This window comes from Symphalangus syndactylus, chromosome 9, assembly GCF_028878055.3.
Source record: "Symphalangus syndactylus isolate Jambi chromosome 9, NHGRI_mSymSyn1-v2.1_pri, whole genome shotgun sequence".
NCBI classification, from domain to species: domain Eukaryota; kingdom Metazoa; phylum Chordata; class Mammalia; order Primates; family Hylobatidae; genus Symphalangus; species Symphalangus syndactylus.
In genome coordinates this window covers 110,226,336-110,248,833 of record NC_072431.2, presented here as the reverse complement: position 1 = coordinate 110,248,833, position 22,498 = coordinate 110,226,336, and the positions used below count along the sequence as shown (strand labels likewise).

The window sequence follows — 22,498 nt, the reverse complement described above, 5'->3', positions numbered from 1 at the left end:
TGGCCTGCCTACTTGGCCCCAGCCCTGGGCATTCCCAGCTGAGAAATGCCTGCTTATGCTCAGTAAGGTGGCTTCTATAAGTGGGGTCTGGACCTAAACAGGCCTGCGACAGCCAAGTGTCCTCCTCTGAGGAGAAGTCAGAGGGATCCTGGAGCCCCAGTTTGGGGACTGGAAGGGTGTGGGCAGTATCTGAGGCTGCACCAAAGACTGACCATCCTGTAAAGCCAAAGCCCCACCCTCTCCAGCTCTACACTGAGTCCTGACCATAACCCAGCCCTGGGAGTAAGCCTTGTACTCTGTCATTCCAGTCCTGAAGCCCAGGTCCCGTCCCTGGTCACACTCCAAGCAGCCTCCTCCTTCAGGCAGCCCCCCTGCCTGCCCAGGCCCAGGACACTCTGTGCTCTGAGCCCTTGTGGCCTGGCTGAGCCCTAGGCCTGACATTCTAGCACCCCTGGACTGTCTCTTGGATGGCAGGGATCACGCACTACCCCTGGCCCCAAGGATGAAGCCTGCCCCTCCCTTCTGCCATCTCTACCCCTGTGCACTGGGCCCAGGCCTGGGCACTCATGGAAGGCAGTTCTAGAGGTGACCCTTGAAAGGCTTCTGCCCCAGCCAAGACTTCGGCAGCCTCCCGGACTGACTGGATACCCCCATGGGATCCCTTATTTCCCACAATTTTTCCCTGGCTACAACCCTGTGCTCCAGGGAAGCCCTACCCCCCAAGAAGTAGACAACACTGTTACCAGATACACTGGCCTGAAAGCTGAACACCTCTCCCCACCTTCCCCAACCACAATTTCTTTCCTCCGCCAGCCCTGGATGGAGTGGGGTCCTTGGAAGAGGGGTACCCTCCCAAAGTGGGTCTGTTCCAAGGACTCATGAAATGGTGACGTTTAATGAGAACCCCCACCCCCCCGACCCTGTATATACATCTATAAAAAATTCAAATACAGCAAGTTACCATTGAGTCAGACTAGAAGGGACTGACAGGGCATTAAATACTGTGGGATAGGAGCAGGGCCAGGGGAGGGGTGTACAAAACAGGGCAGAGGGGAGGGGACTGAAAAGTGTGGGTGCTGGGGGGAGGGGGATGGCTGGGCCCCCCCAGCATCAGGAGCTTATAATCTGATGGTGGCAACAGAGACCCTGGGATAGACAGGAGGCTGGGGCAGGAGGAGAAATCGGATGTGAGAGGCTCCCCTCACGTCCCCCAAGGGCTCCTGGGAGTCGCTGGCATTGGAGGGTCCAGCCCAAGGGGCCAGGGTGAGGGCGTCTTTGGTGGGTGGGTTAGCTGCATGGCCCACCTCCCCTGAGGGAGGAAGGAGGGCCAGCTTGGTGCGGCAGGGCTGGGGGGCGGCAGGCCCGGGCCTGCCGGGGTCTCCACAAATTGTGTCTGAAGAGAATGCAAAAGGTCCTCCTGCCCGTGTGCAAAACAGAAACCGGGGTCTGCAGGCTCAGCTCCGGCCTCCTGCTCCTCTGCAGGTGCTCTGCATGTCCTCATGGGGTGTCGGGCTCTGTAGAGACAGGGAGGGGTCTGTCAGGGAGGGGGCTGGAGTGGGGGTTCCCTCAGGCTCCCTCTGCCACCCAGCCTCACTCAACCTACCAGATCAAGAGACTGCTGGCAGTGGCGGCAGCGGCAGCCAGGGCCAGAGTGACGGGGACGCTGACTGAGAAGGGTGCATTGGGTCCCCCACCGCTGCCCAGCTCCCCAGGGTCACAGATCTTCGTGGTAGGTGGGGGTGCCAGGGAGCTGGTGGTGCTGGTCGTGGTCTCTGGGGAACATGGGGGAAACTCAGGGCAAGGCCAGGGCTGGGGTCCCATCCAGATCTGGGGGCTCATAAGACATACCATTCTGCTTCCTGCATCAGACTGGTACTGCCTCCCCCATCAGACAGCCCTGCCTCCCCCATCAGGCAGATCCTGCTTCCCAAGGCTCACAGATAACCCCCCCACACAATGACCCCTACCAAGGATGTCCAGATAGCAAGGACCAGGAATGGCAGGAGTTGGACAGACAGGCAGAAATGTGGTTACCCCCGGGAGCAGAGGCTGGAGGCAGCAGGGTAGAACCAGGCCACAGGTTCTACCACAGGCCTCCAGGACAGCAGAGCCAGGAGGCAGGGGCAGGAGCAAGCTCACCCGCAGCCTGGGCCTCCGTGGTGAGGTGTCGCGGTTCCTCAGTCCAGGGCGTAGCGTGGGCGGCCACGCTCCAGTCACTCCATGTCCCGATCTCATTGTCCTTGGCTGCCACCTGGATAATGTACTCCTTCCCGGCGTAGGCATCTGTGATGGTGTGTGCTGTGCCGTCGGACAGCTCCACCTGCAGCCAGACCATGGGGTGGGGGTAAGGACACACTTGGGGGCCAGGAGGGTGTGTCCATGGTATTACCATGGCTTCTGGTCAGAGCCTAGGTTCCCAGATGCCCAAGGCACCTACCAGCCTGGCCCCAGCTGAGCCTCTCCTTAGGAAGGCCTCAGTGTGGTTATCACCCTGCTGGGGCGGAAAGGGGTGGCGGACAGCCCCTGGAGCTGCAGGGCGCAGGAGAGCTGCTCCATTTCCTCCTGGAGGCATCGCCACCCCACTCTCACCCCGCTGGCCCCATCCTGCTGGTCTCCCCCAACCCTCCAGGCCAGCCTGCCTGTCCGGCGCCCCTTCCAGGCCCAGGCTGGGCTCTGGTTCATCTCAGCGGCACCCGCTGCCTCATTAAGCCGCCTCGTAAACAGGGGCAGCCGGCAGGGGCGGAGGAGGGGGCCGCTCTGGGCCACTTCTGGCTTCAGGGCTTTTTTGGTCCCTGTTCCAATCTTCCCCCCAGAAAACTGGGGTCTGGGCTATCTGACCTGACAGGCTGTGAGTGCATGCACACGTGTGTGTATGTGTCTGGACATGTGTGGTGGGTCCAAGTGGGGCAGGAAGCCCCTCCAGTTCCTGCTCAGCCTGTGGCCCTGATACGGTGGTAAAGGTCAGGGTCATGGTGAGACACCTTTTGGGCCCAGACCCTGGGCTCAGTAAATCCTAATCTCAGCCCTGGAAGATCGGAGGGTCCCAAAGACCCTCTTCTCCTGGAGCCAGGGTCCCAGTTCCACCTCTGGCACCCCAGTCCCTTTCTGCTCGGCAAAGATACCCTCTGGCTGAGTAGCCCCGGCTCCTTCAGCTCTGTCTCCCTCCTGCCAGGATTAGACCACAGGCCTCCATGTCAGTCTCTCCCTACAGGGAGGGAGCCACGGGGAACAGATCAAATTGCCACCTCATTGTGGGCTCATGGTGGGCACCATACCTCTAGGAATGTGGCCCCCAGGAGGTCAGTGCTCTCCTCAGGGCCACATATCCTAGACCAGGATCCTTCTTGCTAGGTTATCAGTGATCCCGTCATCCTCCCTCTCAAGAGAAAGGCTTCTCAACTGGCAGGAACTCCCTAGTCACCGACATCGGTCTCCCCTGGGAGTCCTCCATGGTCTGCTGGAGCAGATGCCAGACACGCCCTCCAGGCCTCCCTGCCGAGTTAGGGCCAGGGCAGGAGCTGCAGGGAACCCATGCTGGGTCCCAGTACTTGCCTCCCTCTTGTCCATGCTGAGACAGCCCCTGCCCAGGGCCCATTCTTTTGCAATTCCTGGTCTGTATTTTCCTCCTGAAAATCCAAATGTTTTTCTCTGTTCTGCCCTTCTCGCCCCCTCCCAGTCATACACCTGCCTCTCCCCAAGGTCAAGGATTGGGGAGAATAGACTCTGTTCAGAGCAAAACTTCAGCTGAAAAGAACCATAAATCTAACCAACCCCAATGCCAGTGAGACACAGAATGGGGCTAGGATGCACTACAGGCCACGTGTGTTCTCGCCACAGAGCCTGCACACTTTGCTCTTCCCACCTCAGTGTGGGGGTCAGTTTTGCGCATGGTCTTGGCATGTTAGTCGCACACACGTATGGTATATGGTTCCTGCTGGGAGCCGCGTGTGTGTGCATGTTCCCGTGTGTGTGGTGGGCGGTGGGCCAGGTCCACTGCAAGGCGTGTGCGCTGCGACGCGCGGGGCTGCTGCCTGTAGCTCGTTAGCGGGGGAGGGGGGGCTTGTGAAACTAGACCCTGGTTATTAGCAATGCATTAGGCTTGGGCAGCTGGCCAGGCGGGAGGGACTCCGGACTCTGTCAGGGAACATGTGAGTGCATGAGCAGGCTTTGTGGGGGACAGGCACCCAGGAATCGAATTACACACTTTAAAGGCCTGAAGGGATAGGGGCACGAGGAGCTGGAGTTGGAGCGTGGTAGATGAGGTGGGGGTACAAGTTGACCCCCAGGAACCAGCCTGGGTTGTCCCATGGAGCACCCTCCCAACCCCAGTCCTAGCCCACAGGCCTCATGGGCCACACAGAGTGCCCACGACCCTATGGGCCCAGGGCTCTCAAAGCAAGAGAACCCCAAGTCTGCCCCAGACCTCTGGCTGTTTCCCAGAGCTCTTGATCCAGACCATGGTCTGACCCAATACTGACCCTTGTCCACTGCTTGGTTCCCAGCCAGGCTACCTTCTGACTCATAGCCTCAAGCTGACCCCTAAGCTGGGTCTGACTTTGGAGTCCGGATGCCAGTCAGGGCCTAAACTCACATGCTGGACCAGACTTGACCCCACTGCCTGATCCTGACCCCTTGGGCCCATCTGTGAGCCCTTGAGGACAGACACGTTCCTGTCCCTTGGGGCCAGCACAAGCCCAGAGCCTGGGCCAGAGTGTAAAGAGGGAGATGCCTGGTCAGGGCGGAAATCGAGGGAAGGAAAGGGCGCCTTGCCTGTCCTGCCCGCCATCTCCCTTCCTGCATTTCTTTCCACTACCCTGGGGAGCCACAAAAAGACATAGGTGTTCCCACTGCACGAACAGGGGTCACTGGGAACCCCTAAGGACACCTGCCTCAGTTCCATCCATTCTCCCAGGCCCACCTGTCCCTTTTCCCCGCAGAGAGCCTGATTCATCAGGTCTCACACTGGAGCTGCTGCCACGTGGGATATGGGTGCCACTTACTCCACCTGATTCTAACTCAGGCACCCAGGATCTTGGCAGGGCAGGGCACTCACATGCTGCCACTGGTCCAGGATGAGGGGTCGGTAGCGCAGAAAGAACTTGAGAGGAAAAGACTCAGGGTCAGGCCAGGTCGAGGGGGTCTGCCACGTCACCTCCAGCCGGCGAGGATTGCTGGGCACTGGCCGGGCTACCACATTTTCTGGAGGATCAGGCTTCACTGTTCAGGAGACATAGCTTCATTACTACACTAATCTCTGGCAACAACCCACTTTGTCAACTCCAGCCACCATGTTGACCTTCTCATATTGCCAGCCATTGTCATCGACATCATAGCCAGCATGCCTCTTCTCTGTTGTCAATTCTGATAACTACCATAGACAACTGTCTCATTAGTTCCAAGTCTGACATCCCGATCATCACCAATGACTGTCGCTACAGTCACTGTCACCAACTCTTAATATCAACATCCCAAATTTCATCTCATCATCCCATCATCCCAACCCTATCCTCATACTGACCTGCATCCCAGTAACTAAGACAATATGATGCCTCCATAGTTACCACTGTCACCCCCACTGTTACCTGGATTACCCCCTCCTACACCAGCATCACATACTCCCCCAAGCCTGGTTTTTCACTTCAACTTTTCCAGTTCCAAACTAAGACCTGGGTCAAGGGTAAAAGACAGTCCACAGGTGTTGCAGATCTGGAGGTAGGCTGGGGATATCTGATGGGAGTGCCTAAGGGCCCAGCTTATGTAGAAATACTCTGGCTAGGGATCCAGCCACGGGGTCTGGGGAGAAGACAGGCTCAGGCAGAAGGTCTGGCTGGGGAGGGGGAATAGCAGGCAGAGAGCCTGCCTGGAACAGGGCAGGGGCAGGTAGAGGGTCTGGCTGGGATGGGGGGGTCAGGGGGAGGGCTGTATCTGTCCCAGTCCTGTCTCCTGTTCTGACACCTCATTCATCACAGGCCGTAAGGAAGCCATTAGAGTTGGGGTGGGGGGCAGTGGAGGCTGCAGCTGCAAAAGGTCTGGCCCAGCCTGCCCCCCCTTCCCCCTGCTGCATGTTCTGGGAGCCAGAAAAATGATCGGAAGAGCTGCTGGACAGGTCTCTCGGCCCTTCAGGTAAAGGACATTCACTTACACGTTCACAGGTGTATATGTCATGCATATATGTGCACATATATGTGCACTGTACATACCTGTGCAGAGGCATGTACATGCCATGTATACATGTGCATGCATGTGGACATCCCCACCAATGGCACACATCCACTTACATTCCCACTGGAGTAGGCAGCAGGTCCCCCCAACCGCCACACGTACCAATGGTGAACTCGTCAAAGGTGATAGCTGTGGCATTGTGGCCCAGGGCATTGCTGACACTTATGGAGACCTTGTACTTGATGGTGGAGAACAGGTGCATGTAGCGAATGTGGCAGCGGTTCTTGAGGGCTGGGTCCTTCTCACAGACCATAATTTTGGAGCCATGCCTGGGGAGAGGTGAGACCCAGGTACTGTTACCAACATCAAGGGTCAGGTGGGACAGAGGTTGAGGAAAGGTCAAGCCCAAGGCAGGGCTGGGGTATGGACGGAGGGCATGGTGGTGGGATGGGGGAGAGGTCAGAGGTCAGGGCTGGACCCGGGTCAGAGGCACAGCTACTCACAGCACAGTCACATTGAAGGTGTTGGGAATGTAGGTGGGGGTGGGCAGATGCCAGCTGCAGTAGAAGCCCTTGGGATAAGTGTTGGAGCGGCAGCTGAGCACAGGCTCCCGCGGCGGCACTGGGGGTGAGGACAGTATGGTCAGGGCATTCTTGGAGCTCCCAGTCCCCTGCACCGTATGGGGACAGGTGGGCCCCAGAGCCCCAGCTCTCCCCCCTCAACCCATCATCAATGCCAAAGTTGTCGGGGGGAGGCTGTCAGCGAGGGTCTGAGGCTTCCCAGGCCACAGAGAGCCAGATGTTTAATTAAAGAAAAACAAGGGCTGTGCGGACAGGGAACCCCCCCTCCACCTGCTCAATGGAGGCAGGAACCGTGGGGAGCAGGGGGCTGCGGGCCTCAACTCATCAATCACAGGATGGAGGTGATGTCTGGGGGAATCGGCCCCAGCCCCACATCTCCTGCCACTTTGTGTCCACTCCCAGAGGAATACTGTGCTGCAGAGACGAGGGGAGTCTTGAATGGGTCCTCCGACTGCTGGAGTATTGGGTGCACTTCCTAGAGAGGAGACACCCCAGACTTCCCTCAGTAGAGACGGAGACACAAGGACAGGCCTGGTGACTACACAGGAACAGCACTGGGCAGCTGTTTGTGTGCATATCTGTGTTTGCAGATGTCTGCATGCAGGGGTATACATGCCACATGCATGTCTCTATGTGACATGAATGAGTGACCAGGGATCCGTAGGAGCAGCTATGCGGATGTGTGTGAATCTGCATGTCTGTGTATGATAGTGTGTGTGTACGAGTGCCTGTTGAAAGGAAGCTGCTGTTCCCTTTGTGTGTACCTCACCCTAGTGCCAGCTCCCAGCATCTCCATCGCAGACCCTTTAAGAAGCCCTTTACATGGTAAGCAGCTGCCCTCACTCTGGAATAGGAAGGCCCAGAGAGGGATAAGGACCCCTCAAGGTCAGACAGTAAAGCCAGAGCTAAACCTTAAGACAGGGGTAACCCTATACACACACACTTGGGAAGTCCTTTCTGCTGTCTAGCCCGCACTCTTTTGCTGCCGTGAGCACTTAGCCCTTAGCCCAGCTGTCCCACCCTCAGGCATTGGGTAAGGCGTGAGGACAGGCGGCTCAGGTTCCTGGAAGGAGGCAGCTTATGTGATCTGACCCAAGCAAGGAATGTCCGTCTGTGGCTCCAGGGACACTGACACCTCCCTCCTGTGCCTCCCCCCTCCCCCGCCCCCGGCCTGACAGGTGGACAGGAAATGGGAGGGGGGCAGCTCAATAAGCCAGGGACAGTGAAGGGGAGTGCATGTCTATGCTTGTAGAGTGGCCATGGTGACACAGGGGAACAGTGGGCTTCCATCCACAGTGTGCATGTGACTGTGAGTGACTCTGTGTGATTGCGTGTGCGTGTCCAGTATGTGTGATGCTGGGAGGGGCCTGGGGCAGAACCCCCAGGATCCAGATCTGGCTTTGCAGCAGAAGAGATGAGGGGGCAGAGGCATCAGGAGAACTCCAGGGCACCAGGTGGAGGGGGCAATGCTGTGGGCGGAGGCAGCTCCATTCCCCAGGCCTGTTGGGCAAAGCAGTGCCCAGCTGAGACCCCACAGGGCCAACCTGCGTTCTGCCTTCCACCGTCCACCTCCCTTGGGAAGCCTTCGGGCCCTGCGTCCATCTCATGTTGTTCCATGTTCATCCTGTGTGCCTTTAGTGTCTCTTCCCTGTCTGCCCACGGGTGCAGAACTCTGCCTGGGGGTGGGGTGGGGGGCGGCCAAGGACACAGGAAGTGCCTTCTGGGGGCCTGTTGGCCAGGCCAGAGTTGGCAGCCACCCCAGGAGGAAAGGACATTCCGAGGTCGGCCGGCCGAGAAGCCTCCACTCCCCGCTCCTGCCACCGCCCCCCTTACCCCCAGGAAGGGGAAGGGCGCTGGGGGTGGGGTGGGGATCAGAGTGTGCAGAGTCAGCTCCCTGCTGCCCGGGACTCCTGGAGGGCAGAGCGGGCCACGGCACTGGACTCACAGGCCCCCACCCCCGGCCAGCCTCCCCACTGACCAGGCTCCTCCACTCCCCGACTGTCCTCTCCCCTCAGACCAGCGTCCCCTTCCAACCTCCCCCTCACGGCAGTTCCTCTCCCTGACTAGGGAGGTCACGGTGGGGTGGGGGTTGGGGGGCCGACTGGGGGCTTTGTCTGTCATCTGGCTACTCCTGCCTGGCCCTGGGCCCTGAGCAGGGAAGGGCTTGGGTTTCCTGACAGGGACCAGGTTTCTCAGAGGGAAAAGGAGGAAAGAAAAACAAAAGGAAGAAAAGGAGTGACTTGCTGCAGCTGGAGCCCAGCTGAGGGGCCGGGTGGGTGGAGGTGGGGGTGCTGTGAGATTGTAGGACAGTGTGGGATCAGGATGCCTGTTGTGAGTGTGTTGTGAGTTGGAGGAAAAGCTGTTTTTAAGACGCTGTGATTGCAAGGCTGTGTGTAACTGTGAGGCTCCGTGTGTGTGACTGTGAGACTCTGGGCAGTTGTGTAACTGTATGATGGGGGGCTGTGTGGGACTGGATGACTGTGTTTGCACATGACTCAGGGTGAGGCTGTTCAATCTCGAGACTGTCTCTATGTGCAAGGCTGTGTGGCCAAGGTACTCTGTTAGAGTTCCTGTAAATGTGCCATTGTGTCTGAACACAGTGACAGCTAGAGCTCATACATGAGGCAGTGCATACGTGATGGAGCATAGTGAGGCTGAATGTTATTTTGCAAACCGTGCATGTGGGAGGGTGCCCGGAATTCCCAGCATGTTCACACGTATGAACTGAACACCGTGTGAGTGCATGTTAAAGAGAGTGTGTGAGCAAAAGCTCCTATGCACACAGGTCACAGTATCAGGCTCTGGGCATACAGGGCATCTGGGTTGCCCCTTGTGGGGGCTCTTGAGACACCCAAGTGACTGTCAGCCTGTGGCAGGGCGTCCCTGGGTCCCACGCGGGGCCGTGTGCGCGTGTGTATGCGTGCGTGTGCCCCCGCTGGCCCAGGGTTTGTTTGTTTTCCTCCTAATTGGCTTGTTTTTCCATGTCCAGCCCACCAAACCGCATGTTTTTCCTCTCATCTCGCCAGCCCGCCTGGGCTGGAGCCCCCGGCACGCATGAGGCCTGCCCGCCGGCCCAGAGAGGAGGAGGACAAGCTGCCCACACCCTAGGCCGGGCCAGATCAGGCAGGGTGGGGCAGGGTGACCCTTCCACTCCAGCCCTACCCATGCCCCACCCACACGCCGCCTCCTGCCTGGCACTCAAGGCTCAGGCCTGGCTCAGCCTTATCTCGTGGCATCCCTTGAGGCATTCCAACTTCTGGACTCCCAAATGCCCCGGCGACCTCCCACTTGTGATTTCTCCCCAGACATCTTCTTTGACCATAGCCCTCTCCTCACTCTTTCCTTTCCAGCCGAACAGGGCTGCAAGGAAAGGAGTGCTGAACGAGGGGATCCAGAACTGCCATCCTAACCAATCAAATAAAAGTTTTAAAAAAACTGGACAAGGAACTGTCCATTTAAAAATCATTTTAATCTCTGGTTTGTTTTAGCTTAAGATCAGAACGATACAGAATCAGCAGTGTCTTGTAAATAAAAAGATGCTACTAAAAGGAACACTGTGATCTTGCTTCCTAATGTGGGGGGCCTTCCGTCATCCTAGGGAGGAGAGGAGTCCTTAGGGCTCTGCTCGTGAGGATCCACTTGAGAGCAAGAAGGTGGATCAGGAGAAAGCAGTTCGGGGATTAGCCTGGTTAAGGAGACTTCCAACAGAATACTGTTAAGACCAAGTTCCCTTGTAAACAGAGACAAATTGCATGTGTTTAGGATAAATATTAAATAATTTTTGGTTTGAATGACCCACAAATCGGGGTAACTCTGTCCTGTTCTCTGAGAGCTGACAGGAAGGATAATTTGATATTGAGTGTTGCCAAAGCCAGTCTCTTGTTACTAATATAAAGTGACTGAGACGATAATGATTAATATCCCCTGTTCCTCTGACCAGGTCTTTAGAAGGAAATAATGCAGTGAGAGATAAGTACCTGAAACTAATGCTACAGCCAACTCATGGCCAGCCTTCCTCTGGCAGCAGGGCCTGGAGGGCAGTGAGCACTCTATATAAAAGGTCTGGGCCCTGGTCACAACAGGGCAGCTGTGGGCATGTCCTGTGGGTATAGACTATGGACATTACTTCAAGACCCAATTCCCCCCCAACGACCTCTCAAAGAACATCACATCATCAGGAATGGGGGTCCAGGGTCATCAAAGCCCAGCCATCACAGCCAGGGCCCAGCCATCACAGCCAGGGCCCAGCCATCACAGCCAGGGCCCAGCCATCAGCCAGTCTTGTCCATCCTGAGGACTTCTGGGACCCAAACTGAGAAGACAGGGATGTGGGTGACCGGTGCCAAGTTGGGTTCATCCTTTTTCCATGGCACTCAGTAAGTGGCCCTTTTCCCTCTGAAAGGGCCTGGGGCTAGGCTGAGTGCTCCACTTCTGAAGGACCCCATGGTGGGCCAAGGAGAATTCTGTTAGGCTGGTCCTGCATTTCTCAAGCTGGCCAACAGGGGTCACTCCACCCGTGGCTTGCAACTAAAATGTTGGGTTTTGAACGCCATCTCTTCAGTTTAGACACATTAAACAATAACCAAAAAAAGGCCTTCCCATGGGGAAAGGTACATTCTCACCAAAATACGTTTTCATACCTCTTTAAGCCCTACTGGTGGGTGTTTTTGTGGAAGACCCTGAACAACCTTTCAGCCTAACATTTTACATGGTGTTCTACACCAGTCTTCTGACAGCGAGGCAAGTGTCTGCTCCCAGATCCCTTAAACATCTCCTAGGTAGCTTCTAGGGAATAAGGAGACGATTTTTGGGCAGTGGGGTGAACCATACCCAAATAAAATGAGGCCAGAGGAGCTTGAATCATTGGCTCAAGAGAAAAGAAATGAAGAAATGGAACTATGTTCAGAGTATTCACTCTGTTGGTGGGTGCCTCCAGCTGGGATCTGGATGCCTGCCCACCTCACCCTCAGCAATGGTGATGGCCTTGTCATTCTGACTTCTCCCTCTTCCAAATCACACTCACCTGGTCTTCCCTCTACCTTCTTGCTGGCTCCTTCTTATTTCTTTTTGTGGCTCATTTCCCTCCATCGACCTCTTTAAATGCTGATGGTCTTTAGGGCTCAATTCTGGGTCCTCTTCTCTCTTCACTCCACGATCTCTCCCTTGGCCATCTCACACCCTCCCATGGCCTTAATGCTGACAACCCCCCACACATATCCATCTCCAGCAGAGGCCTCTCTCCGAATCCCAGACGCTCAGACCCACTGGTTACTAGCCATCAACTCCCGGTTGTCCTCCAAGGATCCCACTGAACAGGTCTGCAGCAGATGTCTAGGGAGCCACAGATCCCTTGCCCATACTATTAATACTTCTCACTCCCAAATTCTGCAGTTATTTGCCTAAGCGCTTTCTTTTGCTTTGCCTGCTGGGACATCAGGGCAAAAGTGCTGGGGAATCAAAGCCTCCCTCCCACCCCAGGTGAATCTCTCAACCACTGATGGGCAGGAGCTAGTGTAGACACATCCCAGCTCCCTCACCCTCAGGCAGGGCAACTCAGGTGCATGTTCTGCATCTGCACCTTCGGTGGTTAATGTCAGTCGCCAAGAGGCAATGTCTGGATAACTCACTCTTTATTGACTAACTTAACTTCCTTTTTCTGTGTCACTTTCCCATTCCTTCATGGTATTTCCTTCACCTGCCAAATAAACTGCTTGCATAAGAATTCTCATCTTGGGATCTGATTCTAGGGAAACCCAAACTAAGACACTGTTCAAGCAGCACACATTATCTTTTCCTTCCGTTTTCTTCCTGTTGCAGTCATGGATCCCTCCAGCTGTCTTGACTCCTCCCACCCTCTACTCTCCTGTCCTTCCCACCTCCAATCTAGCACCAATTCCTCGACATCCAACTGCCCCTTCTCAGCTTCCCCAGCTCCATGCCCTGGTCCCAGGTCCTCATCCTCTCTCCTGCATCCAGTAACAGTCTCCTTCCTACCTTGGTTTTTCTCCATCCAACCTGCCTCCTTCCACTCAGAGTGATCTTTTAAGAACATGACCCAGAAGATGTCACTGCCCAGCTTCCAGGATTATGATCTGTCCCCCTGTCCCTTCCTTCAGCTCCCTCTCCACATCAACACCAGCCCAAGTGGCCTTTACATGCCCTCCCAGCCGCTGAGGCCTACAGTCACACCCAGCTCTCTGCCAGAAATGATGTTTCAATGCATCTTCTAAATCACCATTCGCTTCCCAAGTCTCCATTCGCTTCCCACTCCAGGACGCCTTCCTCCTTCCCTGGGGCCTCCTGGAGCGCCTTGCCTATACCTGTATAACCACATATCCCACTTCCCTCCCTGAGGCCCTCTGACTAGCCCTTGTGGGAGCAGACACAGTGAGGCTCCTCCAGCTCAGATCCGTGACCTGAGGGTCTCTCCCCACTCATGTCCCAGGTGAGCCATGCCTTACCAGCTCTCTGTCTATGTTGTCAGAAGGAATAGGGTTTTAGGATACCCAAGGGGGTGGGATCTGTGGGCAAATTGTCTAGGGGTCTGGACTCAGTGGGCAAGACTGGGCTCAGAGGCCAGAAGAGCGGACCAGGACAAAATCAGAGGGCAAGGGTCAGGCTGTAGCTCTCCCTTCTCCGTGTCCCCCTAACAGGAAGGGGACTTGATCTGGGCTAGGAGTCTGGGTCTCAAGGAAGGTGGGAGGCTGGATGAGGGGTGGGGGCAACACTTACAGCCCACATGCAGCAGGACTTGGTGGCGCAGGTGCCAGGAGTCACGGTGGAAGCAGGCGTAGAGGCCACTGTGGCCCAGTTCCAGGCCACGGAGCACTAGCTGAGAGCCATTCAGCAGGTCAGGGGCCAGGTCTGTCCCATTTACCCGCCACGTCACCGCGGCATCCCAGTTTGCTGTCCCACATGGCAGTGTCACATCAGAGCCCAGGCGCTCGTACTGCACATGGGGTGCGTCTGTGGGGGGGGGGGCACAGGGCAAAAGTCACAGGTCACAGCCCTGCCCAGCACCCTCAGGCGAATGTGCTCAGGCAAGAGCCTGTGAGGATGTATGAGTGAGGACAAGAGGCTCGATGTCTGTGTGAGTGGGGAGATGGAGAGTGTTCAAAGCTCCTCTATGCCTGTGCAAGTGTATGGGTATATGAGTGTCTCCAAATGTGCATGTGAGTGTGCATGTACAGGGGCTAGGTATGTGAATGGGCGATCTTCTGTGTGTGTGTGTGTTTGCATGTGACAGAGAGTTTGCATAGTGCTGAGAGGGATCAGTTCTCAGAGAAAACCCAGTTCCTCTCCAGTCCCTGGGTTTTTAAAAGTTTCCTGACCTCCATGACCCTGATCTCTTGCCACCCACAGGCCCAGCCCAGTCACTGACGTCCATTATTACCCAGGCAAGCTGGCACTGAGGAGCCCCACTCCTGGACTCCTTTTTCTGTCTCCCTATCTCTTTCTCTTCCCCACCCCATCCTTGTCTCTTTCTGTCCTGTCTCTATCCCCACCTCCCCCATCTTTCTTCCTGTCTCTCTCCCTTTCCTCTGCCTTCCCAGCCTGCCACCCCACAACAACCCGCCCCTCAGCCATCCAGGGCTCAGGCAGCAGCAGGAGAAGGGAGAACGGGCAGCAGGGAACCCTAGGGAACTCCTGGCAGCTGTCAAGTTCACAAGGCAGGAACTACTTAGGGCAGGTTGGGGGCTTGAGGGGTGCGGTGCTGCTGGGATGGAGCGAGCACTGTGATCATTCCTCTCCTGCCCCCAGGAGCGGCCTGTCAGAGCCAAAAGCAAACCCCAGCCCTGCCTTCAGCAACTCAGGCATGATGGACGGAGCCCAGGAGACTGGAAATGGAAGGGTGGAGGCGAGCACCTGTTGACAGGCAGTGCGAAGTGGGGGAAGCGAGCAGGGCAGAGAGGCAGATTTAAGACGCAGGCACACAGAGATAGGGAGATGGGAATCTCAGGACACCCCCTTCTCATCCTACCCCGAGCCTGAGGGACAGACACTTCCCAGGTCTTGGCCAGATCTGTGGAGTGAGGGTGGGAGAGGAGAAGGGAAGGGGGAGAGGGCAGCAGTTGGGGTGGGGGGCTGCGGGATCCCTCGTTAACACTCGCTTACATCTCCCCTCCAGAGAGCCACCCTGCTGAGTTGGGGGATTTTCAGAGGCAATTCCTGTTAACAAGCCAATTAAGTTGGGCCAGTGGCCTCTTAATTAGACTTGTTAACACTACCAAGACTGCAGGGGTGGAGGGATCCCCCTTGGATCCACTGGCCGCCCCCTCTCCCCATTGCAGCCCCCTCCTCAGCCCTGCTTTGCTCTGCGCTGGAACATCTGTCCCGGTTTGCTGCCTCTGTCGTCCTCGCTGTGCCAGGGTCTCTCTGTGACTCCAGGTCTCCTCTCTCCCTTGCTGCCTATCTCTATCCTGCCCCTCTCTGAGCCTCTCTGAGTCTCTCTGTCCCTGTCAGAGAAGAAGGAAGCAGGAAACCCAGCCAGCCCTGACCACTCGTCTGTGGAGCCTGGGACCAGCCGAACAGAGGATGAACGGGCGGAAGGGCGGTGGCTGGGGGCCTTGGAGGCCACAGCTGTGAGGCTGGACCAGACACTAAACAGGGGCCTCCCCCTGACCAGAGGCCCAGTGTCCAAGACTCCGGCCACTGAGCCCCCACAACAGTCCACCAGCTCCAGCCACTGAGCCCCCCTCCAGCCTCCCTTCCAAAAACCTGGAGCTTCCAGGAAACATGCCAAGCCCCTCTCTCTGCACCCCCTAGCAGAGACTTTGCATCCAGCTGCCTGAGGAGGAGGCTGAAAACTGACCTTTGGGGAGGGGGCGTGGCCATCATGGTCCCAGCAGCAACACATCAACACTGACCAGGCAGCTCAATGCTAACATGGACCCAGTGTGGCCCTTAATCCTGGGGAGCAGGTACAGCCACCACACGAGGACACAGCGACCGAACAACACATTAAATACAATGGCTATGGGATAACACCTCCCCACCACACCTTGTCTGCTGCACAAAAAAAGTAGAAACACAACCTGACAATAATGACAAACCGATGATGTAAGGGCAGGGCAGGATGAAAAAATGACAACACAATGGCAGAAGACAACGACAGGCCACGTGGAGAGGTGGAGGGGTAAGAGGACATGACAAGCACACGGTGTCACAACTGCTACAATAACACAACAATGGCAATACATGCAGCCATGCAACTGCTCCAAAGATGGCAGTGATTTAATCTTTTGTCTCTGGACAGCTCTGCTCCCGCCCCGTGGGTGCCCCTACTGATGTGCTGTCCATTTCAGAAATTAAATCAAGCAGCAGGGGGAGGATGGGGTTCTTGGCCCTGATGCGGTGACAAATGCTCCAAAGGAATCAGCTGTGAAAAGGTTGTTAGAAGCCAGGATGAGAGACAGAGACAGGATGAGGTCATGGACATGGAGAACACAGAGGGACAGAGCTGACAGCTCCCTCACACCTGCACACACAGGCTCACAGGGGGACCACATGCCAGAAACAGTCCCCCCGGGCATCCTAAAGCAACTTCACTTTGCCACACACACAGGAACAAGGGCAGTCACCCCTAAAGAAGAAGGACATGCAGGACAGTCATCCACAAGGCCACAGTCACACACAAGTTCAGTCACACAGGGACACTGTCTCACTTCAGGGATGGTAACACCTGATACGAGATCACATGTACACGTACAAGAAGGGCACCATCACCTGGAGACACAGCCGTTATGCCCAGGGACACAGGGAGACAATTTAATACAAACACACAGAGAGAGACAGAGAGATACAATTACATGTGGGGTACAGTCTCAAACGCAAGGATACAGCTCCACAAAGGGGATGCAGACAGGCAATGTGACATAGACAGACAATGTCACATGTGAGGAACAGCCCACAAGGATACAGCCACGTGGAGAAATGCACTCAAACAGGGACACACTCTCACCCTCACAAGAACACATTTTCACACTCTCAGAGAGGTGGCCTTTTGTCCAGGACCATGGGGGCACAAGGTAGAGACCACTGGCAGGCCCTAGGGATGCCCAGTCAATGCCCCTGGGGCTGGCCAGGATCTCTCTGGGTCTCACTGTTGATCTCATAAAGAAGAGGCCATATAAGCCTCGACTCATTACCCACAGCCTTGAGGGTGGCAGAGCCCAGCCACCAGGGTCTGCTCCATGCCTGGTCCCTGGAGAGGCCCTCACCCTCTCTGCTTTCACCCAACCCAACTGACACGGAGTAGGAGGTGGGAATCAGGCAGGCTGGGAGCTTAGGGAGCCTCGTTCAAGGTGAGTTTTGAGTTCAGACCTTGGGCTGATGTTGCTGTTTGAGGTGCTGCCTCAAGTGCAGTAGAGGGGCAGGTGGTCAAGTTAAGAGGGCCTCTGTTTCTCCCCGCAGGGACACGGCTCCTTGTCCTGTGGGCTGTGGGCAGGCCTTGCCCCTCACTGGAGAAATAGGTAAAGGGAGGGCAGGGAAGCTGCCAATGGCCAAGCCCTGAGTTGTCCCTCCCCCGTGTGGCCATTCCAGCTGATTAACCTGTCCCTTCCTTAGTGTACTGGCTCTCTCCCGCATGTTAGCCTGTCCCCTCATCTCATTCTCAGTCCACCTTCTCTGTCCCCATCCTCCTTCTGGGATGAAGCCGAGGGTAGAAGGTGACCTGCAGTCTTGCCCACTGTCTCCAATCAGTGCCTCCAACTGCACCCCCACAAATCTCCGAGAGATCCCCTTTCACCCAGATACAATATACAGGTCCTGCCCCAGCCTCCCCCGTCAACTCCCATCCCACCTGCCTGTACCCTATGCCACCCTAGTAAGAAGACAGATCATCTCAAGCCAGAGACACCATCAGCATTCGACCACCCAAGTGTGAGTGTGGAGGACTGTGCATATCAGTGTCACATGACTCCATGTCCCTCTGGGTGGTCATGTGTGACAATGCCAGTGTGTGACTCTTGGGTGGTGTCAGGATGCAGCTATGCCAGTGAGGGTTCATGCCCAGCTCTGACAGGGGGGTCAGCAGGCGGCCCCCGTGAGCACTCACCCTGTGGACTGTGTCTCTGGGCGTAGACAACTGCGGCGGTGGCAGCAAGCACAGCACAGCAGGCCCACGGGACAGGAGCAGCCATCTGTTGGGAGAAACCGGGGTGGGGGAGGGGACAGCATCAGCCCAGACAGGACTGTCCTGGGAAGCCCCTCCTGTTCTCAGGCAAGACTGGGAAATCCCAGCCCTAGGGCCAGAGCATCTTGACCCCAAAATGCCCTTCTTAATGGGGCTCAAGATCTTCTTTCAGGCAATAGAAAGCAACAATATTGGCATCTGTAGGCAAAGGTTTGCTAAGATGGTAGAAGGCAACCTATGGTGGTTTGCTGTTCAATAAGACTGCTGGCTACACAATGTTGTCAACCGCAAATGAGTTATAGAATATTGGTAATGCCAGGGCCATTTTTCTAAAAAAAAAAATAACTTTACTGGTGAGGTTAGCTAATTAGCTATAAACATCATAAACTGAAAGCGTAATGTTTTAACTTAATTGGAGGTCTGTACTTCTCCAGATTGCCTTGAATGGAAGGCCCCCTGCTGTGCTCCTGGGGAGAGAGCCTGAAACCTGGATGCTCGGGAGCCCTTCAGATCCGTCATCTGTCCCCGACACCCCTGCGGCGAGCCTTGCCACTGGGCCCTGAGAAGCTCAGAGCAGTCGAGTCAGGGCAGTGGGACATGACCCAGGTCAGATGTGGCTTTTCCGTAATTGTATACCAATGATCAAGAGAAAATGAAGGATTTTAATATGTAAGTCCTTGTCAGGGACCCTGGCCCACCCTTGACCCCAGCTATGTGCCCCTAGGAGCCTGGGACCCCAGCCCAGCAGGTGTGCATCAGTGTCCACATGCACCCATGCAAGTATACAGGATGCACTCAGGACATGGCCCCAGAAGCCAGGATGGATCCAGTGCCCCCAACCTGGTGTCCTGCTTCCTGAGATGAGTCCAACTATTCTCTCCTCCTCCCCCAGCACACACCTACACTTGATGGCAGGGAAATAATTATTTCCTGCAGAATGGGCTGCAAATGTAACAAACCCCCTGACCTTCAGTCTGAGGAGAGAGAACTATCAACCACACAGAAGCAAAGATCCAGAGAAATACTGAGGGATGCTACCAGACACTCAACCAGGGCCACTCTCCGAGATTCCAGCCAGTCACACAGCAAAGATGCTGGCCAGGGACACTGCCCCAAACCACCAGACAGAACCCCAAAGAAACAGCTCCACACACAGTGGAAGATACACCAGAGACTGTTAGAAGGACCATCAGACAAAGCCAAAGAGACAGGTAGATGAAACCAGATAACCAGCCAGAGAGGTGGTCAGAGAACAGCGACACAATCAAAGTACCCACCAGAAACACTGTAAAGGACTAGGCTAGACCCAGGCAGATACACTGCCGAAGGACGAGCAAGGAGCACAGGCAGCGAAGCCGTCGGTGACAAAGCCGGAGAGCTAAGACACTGTCAGAAACAGTGCCAGAGAAACCGTCTGACACACAAGCAGAGAAATACCAGAGAAACTGATAGACACAAACAGGCGTACACCCAGAAAAACAGCTTGAGAAAAGAGCCAGAGCCACAGCCAGATGCTCAGTCAGGAAGTATCCACACCACTCCAAACACTGCCAGAGACACTGTCAGACACACAGTCAGACACACTGCCAGAGACACCGTTAGAAAGACTGCCAGAGAAACAGCCAGACACACAGCCAGAGAAACTGACAGAGACGCAGTGCCAGATACACCCCGAGAAAGTGCCAGAGACTCAGCTCCAGACAGTGCAGACATAGCATAGCAGAGACAAATGTGGGTATCAGCCTGAAGCAGCTGCGGAGAGGCTGGAGAGCAATGGACTTCCTGGGGCTTCTTGTGGGAGTGGGCTCCTGCCTGCCTTTTGCTACCCTTGACCCTCTCCAGGAAAGTCCCCTCCTCTGAGCCTGCTTTTCCTTTCCTCCCTGTCACAGCCATAGGTGCCCTGACTGCCCCTCCCTGGCACAGCAAATCTCTCTGTGTCCTAAGTGGCCCCAGCTACCCTTTGTGCATCAGTGACTCCTGGAGCCTTAGCTACCACTTGGCCTGGCTCCTTCTGACCCTCAGCCCCTCACCACTCTTCAGCTACTCCTCAGGCCTAGGAGGTTAAGACAATGGCCAAAGTTACACAGCCAGCAAGCGGTGAAGCCAGGAAATGAACCCAGGACTGCCTGAATTCAGAGCTGATGTAAGAGAGAGAAAATGAGACCAGCAGCCGGAGGCCTACCTGGTTCCCCGACCTCAGCCCTGGCCAGTCGCCCTCAGACCCTCCCCCACTGCCTCTGCCATCTGTCCATGTCTTTCTCCTCACAGCCAGGAAGATCCTTCGCCTCGGTGCCAGGCCCACTGCCCACCACATGGGAGCAGGAACCAGGGCACGGGCAGGCAGAAGAGCAGGCAGAGCGGCTGAGGTTAGATCCAAGGATGGGAGTGTTCAGGGAGAGGAGGAATGGGTGGCCTCTACTCCCAGCTCCCTCCTGGTCCACACAAGCACACACTCCCACGTGCATGCGTGCACGCGCGCGCACACACACACACACACTCACACACTCAGGCCCCCGCAGGGGGAGGGGTGGCTTCTTCATCAAAGTCGCCTCCATCAGCCCGATGAGTTACTGTAAGGGCCGGGCCCTGGGCCAACGGGGCTGCAGCCACGGGAGACGGGCGCTGCTGAGAGTGAGTGCTGCAGAGTGGGGGTGGGGTGCCAAGACAGACACTGCAGGGTTGGGGGCACCCAGAAAAGGGAGAGATTCAGGGAGGGGAAACAAGAGGCAGGGAGAGAGGAGGAGCTCTGAGTGGAGACCCAGAGGGATAAGGAGAGGCTGAGATAGGAAGAAATAGAAGAGACGCAGGGGGAAAGATGGGGTACATAGGAGATGGGCAGAGACTCAAGGGCAGAGGGAGAGGCAGATCCAGAGAGAAGAGAGGAGACCCCTGGCAGGGTGTCTGCCCACCCTAGAGCATCTCTGTGGCCTGCCCAGCTCCTCTAGCACAAAGAAGGATGGGATGGTGGTCAATGCAATGTGAGGCAAGAACAGGGCCTTCCTGGAGGCTGGAAGGATTCTTGCTGGGGATCTAGGACCCTAACCCCTAGGGTACAAGGGTAAAACCCCATCCCTGCCCCTGCCCCTGCCCCTGCAGATCCAGAAAGCCCCAGGCCAGTTTCACTTCCCCCTTTCCTCAGACTCCCAACTGGGCCCACTGCCCAGGTCGGGAGGCTGAGGCCAGAGGCATCCAGGACACACCTCCATCCTGCCCTGGCTCACTCTAGGCCACCCATCCCAGGGCAAAGAGCATCTTTCCTGGGAATTTTCCAAGTCCACACCCCATGGCTCTGAGATAGATTTGCAGGATAAATCCCATAGAGCCCCAGATAAGGGCTATGCAAATTAGCCCAGGATTCCTATCAGCCCCTCAAAGAGGTCAGCCCCAGAATGAGGAGGGAACAGAGGGGGTACCCCATAAGCAAGAAAGGAGCCCAGCGCCCAGAAGCCCCTGAGTCCCTTGTCAGCACAAGGGTCCCTGTACCTCTCCCAGCACAGAACCCCAGTGTCATCATTACTCCCACACAGTTAACACATTAAGAGTCAAATTCTGGCGCCCCAACTTACTGCCATTGTCCCACTGTGGCACAAAGACACCATTACACAATGATAACAACACTCATTGAAAATGACACAGTTGTACCGTTGACAATGACACACAGGGATGTTGACAGTCACCACAATGACAATAATGCAGTGAGTGATAGTCACACACATTGACACCAACAAACAGGGCAATGATACCGGTTGACACTGACACAGTCACAGTGACGGTAACCTCAGAATCAAAGATGCAATGAGACTCAGTCACATAGAGTAACACTGACGGTGACATCAACACAGTGACACAGTGATGTTGATAGACTCAGTAACAGTCTCACAAAATGATACTAGTCCACAGCAATACTGGCAGCCCTGGAGTTTGACAGCCGCCATCGGTAACAAACAGACACAGTGACAGGCTCCAGGACAGGAACCCTTATTACCCAGTTTAAGAATCTGGCTTAGGACCCAAGACCCAGGAACCATCTTGCCAGTCCCAGCAATGTTCCGGTTGCCCTGTACCCCTCCCCTCACCCCATGCCCAACTGAGGGCAGAACCTGGGGGAAGGAGGTGTGAGTTTTGGAAAGCCTCTATTTATCCCTGCAGAATCACAGCAGTTTAGATTGTAGAAGGCCAACCCTGGGGAAGCCCTGCCACCATCAGGTCAAGGTGGGGGATAATAAGCACCACTAACTGCATCTCAGCTATAATTGTGTGTGCGTGTTGATCTGTAATAGTGTGTTGTGAACTTCAGGGTTTGGGTTGCTGTGGGCACGCCGAGGGTCAGGTAGGCTCAGTCTGGCCTGGACAATGAATGATCGGGGGGCCTCAAAGCAAATGACCTCAAAGCAAGGTTACTATTCCAACTCTGAGGCAGGGAATTGAAATCCAAAGAAGGTCACCGGGATGGACTCCCCCCATTGCCAGGGATCAGGGTGGGTTCAGAACATCCATCTGAGGAAGGGCATCCGGCCCAGCACAGAGCAGAGGGGACTCCCCACAGCTTCCAGTCCCCACTCTGACTCCCATAGCCCAGACTCCAGAATCCCACAGTGAGGGGGAAAAGGCACCTTTTATC

General features: G+C 55.9%; 1 protein-coding gene across 5 annotated transcripts in view; it reads right to left on the bottom strand.

Annotated features, from left to right (window-relative positions):
* Nucleotides 1–942: 942 nt before the first annotated feature.
* The window catches only part of CNTFR (ciliary neurotrophic factor receptor), a 38,024-nt gene continuing 16,468 nt past the window's right edge, over nucleotides 943–22,498 (bottom strand). For 3 of the 5 annotated variants that reach the window (XM_055293905.2, XM_055293903.2, XM_055293904.2), the window contains 8 exons: nucleotides 17,800–17,884; nucleotides 13,476–13,709; nucleotides 6,666–6,783; nucleotides 6,325–6,491; nucleotides 5,054–5,217; nucleotides 2,140–2,320; nucleotides 1,604–1,772; nucleotides 943–1,514 (listed from right to left, as the gene is read on the bottom strand). In XM_055293905.2, coding sequence (XP_055149880.1) covers nucleotide 1,514; nucleotides 1,604–1,772; nucleotides 2,140–2,320; nucleotides 5,054–5,217; nucleotides 6,325–6,491; nucleotides 6,666–6,783; nucleotides 13,476–13,709; nucleotides 17,800–17,884 — 1,119 coding nt within the window. In that variant the 3' untranslated portion in view covers nucleotides 943–1,513. Of the gene's footprint in view, nucleotides 1,515–1,599; nucleotides 1,773–2,139; nucleotides 2,321–5,053; nucleotides 5,218–6,324; nucleotides 6,492–6,665; nucleotides 6,784–13,475; nucleotides 13,710–17,799; nucleotides 17,885–22,498 lie in introns of those variants that run through there. The other 2 variants (XR_008660198.2, XM_055293901.2) reach the window with 2 other exon arrangements.